General features: G+C 40.3%; 1 protein-coding gene across 1 annotated transcript in view; it reads left to right on the plus strand.

Annotated features, from left to right (window-relative positions):
- Positions 1-3,605, plus strand: part of LOC119589079 (T-complex protein 11-like protein 1) — a gene marked incomplete in the record, with an annotated part of 20,930 nt that overhangs the window by 8,641 nt on the left and 8,684 nt on the right. Inside the window, 1 exon segment of the mRNA XM_037937652.1 lies at positions 3,395-3,605. Coding sequence (XP_037793580.1) covers positions 3,425-3,605 — 181 coding nt within the window.

Consider the following 3,605-nt stretch of genomic DNA (forward strand, 5'->3'; position numbering starts at 1 on the left):
TTTCATCTTCAACCTTCTCTTGATTAGGGTGTTCTTGTACCAACGAATGACGTCACGTTGGAAACAATGGCAGTCGTCTGCCATTGTGATTGGCGGAAACAACCGGAAGTATTGTCTCTTTTTACATTTCTCTTTGCACGCGCGTTGGCCCGATGATCGTGACGCACCTCTGTAGCAACGCGTGATAGAGTCAATGCAATGCTTATTATATAGTTATCATGACGCAACACGATATCACAGATGAAAGTCGTAGCGATCACCAGACTGAATATGATTATGAACGGACGAACATTTTTTTTTCTTAATTTTAGCGAGTCCGTTATAACTAATCCGGTAATTAGCAACCGTTCAATAAATGTTCTACCCGCAATGTTGATTTCAGGTACAGAACTGGTTCCTTTCACGTGGTTCCGCCTCTGTCACATGGTGGTGGTAACGGTATTGCCAGCCTTGGAAAAAAATAATAGATTATCAGCACATTTTCTTAGCCATTTCTTAAGAAAAAAAAAAACTCATTTAGAGGCGTGTGTCTTTTCTTTTAAATAATGCTATATGCAATAGTATTCAGGCATATATGATATCGGTACAACAAATAAAGTTAATTTCAAAACTGGCAACTTCAAGGTCCGTGTACTCAAGTCACAGCAGAATGCTTCGGCGCACAGTCTAAATTTAGCATGTATTGCGGTTAAATACCCCTGGCCGTTATGTATAATAACCTATTGGTATCCATACCCATTTCTCTCTTCATCTAAATACCTTATTAACATCGTTTTCAGTACTTTCTCTTTGTCATCTACATCAGCCCATCGTTCGTGACGTAAGACTGTAATTCCGGGAGGTTTCACCCCCACGCCAAGCCACCGCCACGCTGTCTGCTGTCGAACTAGCACTTTTTGGGTCACTTTTTTAGTACATTTTAAACCCCCGCAGCGATGCCAGTGGCCGTGTTGAAGGTGCAACTGCGAGCACATGCTGTTGGGTTTGCAATGATGGTCCTTGCGAGGCGCGGTAGGGTGATGTAGCCAATTGAAGCTGCACTCAAGAAGGATTGGGATGACTCGTGTCTTGTGAGGAATTAGGGTGAATCGACGTAGTGGGAGGAAAAGAAGGATGTTTATGTTAACAAAGGGTGGGAGGAAAGGGAGAAAACAAGTGGTTCCCTCAGTAAAAAAACAAAGCTTATATTAATGCTTGGACAATTTGAAGTTAACAGAAATACAAGATATGTATATACTCTGCAGGTACTTCTTAATTTCATACCAAGGCTTTCCGTGAAATGAAATACCAGTAAAGAGTCAGCACTGACGTATAAAAGAGAAGGGGATGCTCATGCGAAAAAAACATGATATAGAAGATGCTTAGAAGCAGTCCACCACTGCCATGAGCGAAAAGGGAAAGTGTGATGAGTGACACAAGCTCCGGAGAGGAATTGTGAGGTGTCGGTGGGGGAGGAGATAGCACAAGGAGTGTATATTTACGTCTTAGAAGCCCGCTAGCGTGAGTGGGTGGGGCGAGAGAAGGCTAGAATCGAAGGGAGGGAGGGAGGTGGATGCGTGGGTTGAGGGAGGGGGTGTCTGGCGGCCGTGTGGGTTTGGGGGCTGGTGGGGGTCAGGAGGCCATGTTACCAAACGGCACAAGAGTGGGCTTTGTTTTGAGATGCAAGCGTCTGATGCTAGGGGTAGACGATACTATTTTGATATGCGGTTAAAGTGTAGATCCACGCACTCTGTGAGGGGAGAGTGAATGCCATCTTTCAGATCAATTTAATGATTAAAAAGCTGATTTTCTTTGTTTTATACAATTATTCTCGCATTGCAGTCAATTTCCGGTATTGATCATTTATATGGCACAATTTATAATGGACTCGTATAAGACAAAGGTTTGTCATAGAGAGTTCCCTAAATACTTGTAAAGACCAAGGAAGCTGGAACAAAGATGCCGAGGAGGACAAGAGAGAAGCGCCTCTTATGGTACTCTTAAGGTCGCTACTTACAATATTTTATTATTGTGTTCCAAATGTGCCGTTACATTGTGCACCTTAAAGTTTCGGCCTTGATTATATATACACACTTTATAAGGTAAAAGTGAATGACACATTCTCCAGCAATTAGGAAGTCTTACGTGATCAAACGTTCTGAGCTCGGATATTAAAGCTCTGTTAGTTTTATAGGTCATAGAAGGATGTTTTCATTTGATCATCACAGTTTATGTTTGCAAAAATGCAACAGAATTCAATAATTTTACCATTTTTATATTGTGCGTGGGGTATATCGTAATATGCCGATACCTGTCTGGAATTATTAGAGGCGGAACTATACAGATAAAATAATCTCTCCTAAATATTTGTAAATTAGTGTGTTATCAGTTTTGTAACTATGTCTGAATTCCCTTGTGAGGCCATCCTTTCTGAAGCTTGTAACCTAAATAAAAGATATTTTAGGATATGATTACCAATGCTTGCATATATTTTGTTTAAAGAAACATTTTGTTTGGCTGGTCTATTAATTAAATGAAAATAATTATCTGCATGTTCTTTACTGATTGGCTTTGTTATAGGCTCACTAACAATGAAGCCTGACTTCTTACGTAACGTCAAAGTTGCGTCGCTTCTCTTGTACACGTGGCACATACGCTTTAAATCCCAAGCCGAAAGGTGAATAGAAATTTGGCAACCATTGCTTCCAGCTGTAAAGCAACCAATCAGACACGGCAAGGGTGCTTCTGCTAGCCAATCAACGAAAGCGTTTATTGTGACGTCACACCTGTAAACACGGAACAGCTGATGGGTCCACGCTGGCTCAGATAAACAAAGCGACGCTTCAGAGACAGACGTCCAGAACTGCGTGGAAACTTCGAGACTTCTCTAGATTTCTCCTCAAATTTTTATATATAGGAATTTTTAAAATTCACTTTTCAGAAGGTGCGATATGGGATAGGGAGTTCCAGCTTATTTTATGAGTGTTTTTAATTTGAAGACACATCTAAAATAAGAAAAATATAGTTATTGATCGCTCAAGGCTAGAGACGAAGCTTTGCAGAGAACGGAGTTTACGTCGCAGCTGAGCCGTAGTGACAAGTGAATTCTTGCAGGGTGAAATCTTGTTATGAATTCGAAAAAGCCACGATAATATATGTTCATGTTTTCATTCTTAATATATGGAGGCTCGATTTATTTTTAGAATGTAATTTGTGAGTAATGGTACTCTCAACCTCAAGTGGAAGTGCATTTTTTCTTTTACTTTGTTCCAAAATATATAGTCATTACAGTGGGTTGTAAATATCCTTTTTTATATACTACATTGTGTAGCATTAAAAGGATAGTGCGAAGTAGGAATGATTAGCATGTGAAAAGTACCTAGGTATTCATTAACAAAGCTTTTTCTCATTTCAGGAGGCTCCATTTGTTATTTATAACCCAGTCATGGGAAGCACAGAGGAAATAACAAAAATGAGGTCTGTGAAGAAGAAATTGGATATGGAGGGTGAAGAATCTGATTCTTCAAAGTCAAAGGGAACATCAGGTGATGCAAGTCCAGACCCCTTGGAACATGGAATTGATGATGACTTGAAGCCACTAGCAGAAGGAGAGGCCAAGAACTCAA

This window comes from Penaeus monodon, chromosome 25 (assembly GCF_015228065.2).
Source record: "Penaeus monodon isolate SGIC_2016 chromosome 25, NSTDA_Pmon_1, whole genome shotgun sequence".
Lineage (NCBI taxonomy): Eukaryota > Metazoa > Arthropoda > Malacostraca > Decapoda > Penaeidae > Penaeus > Penaeus monodon.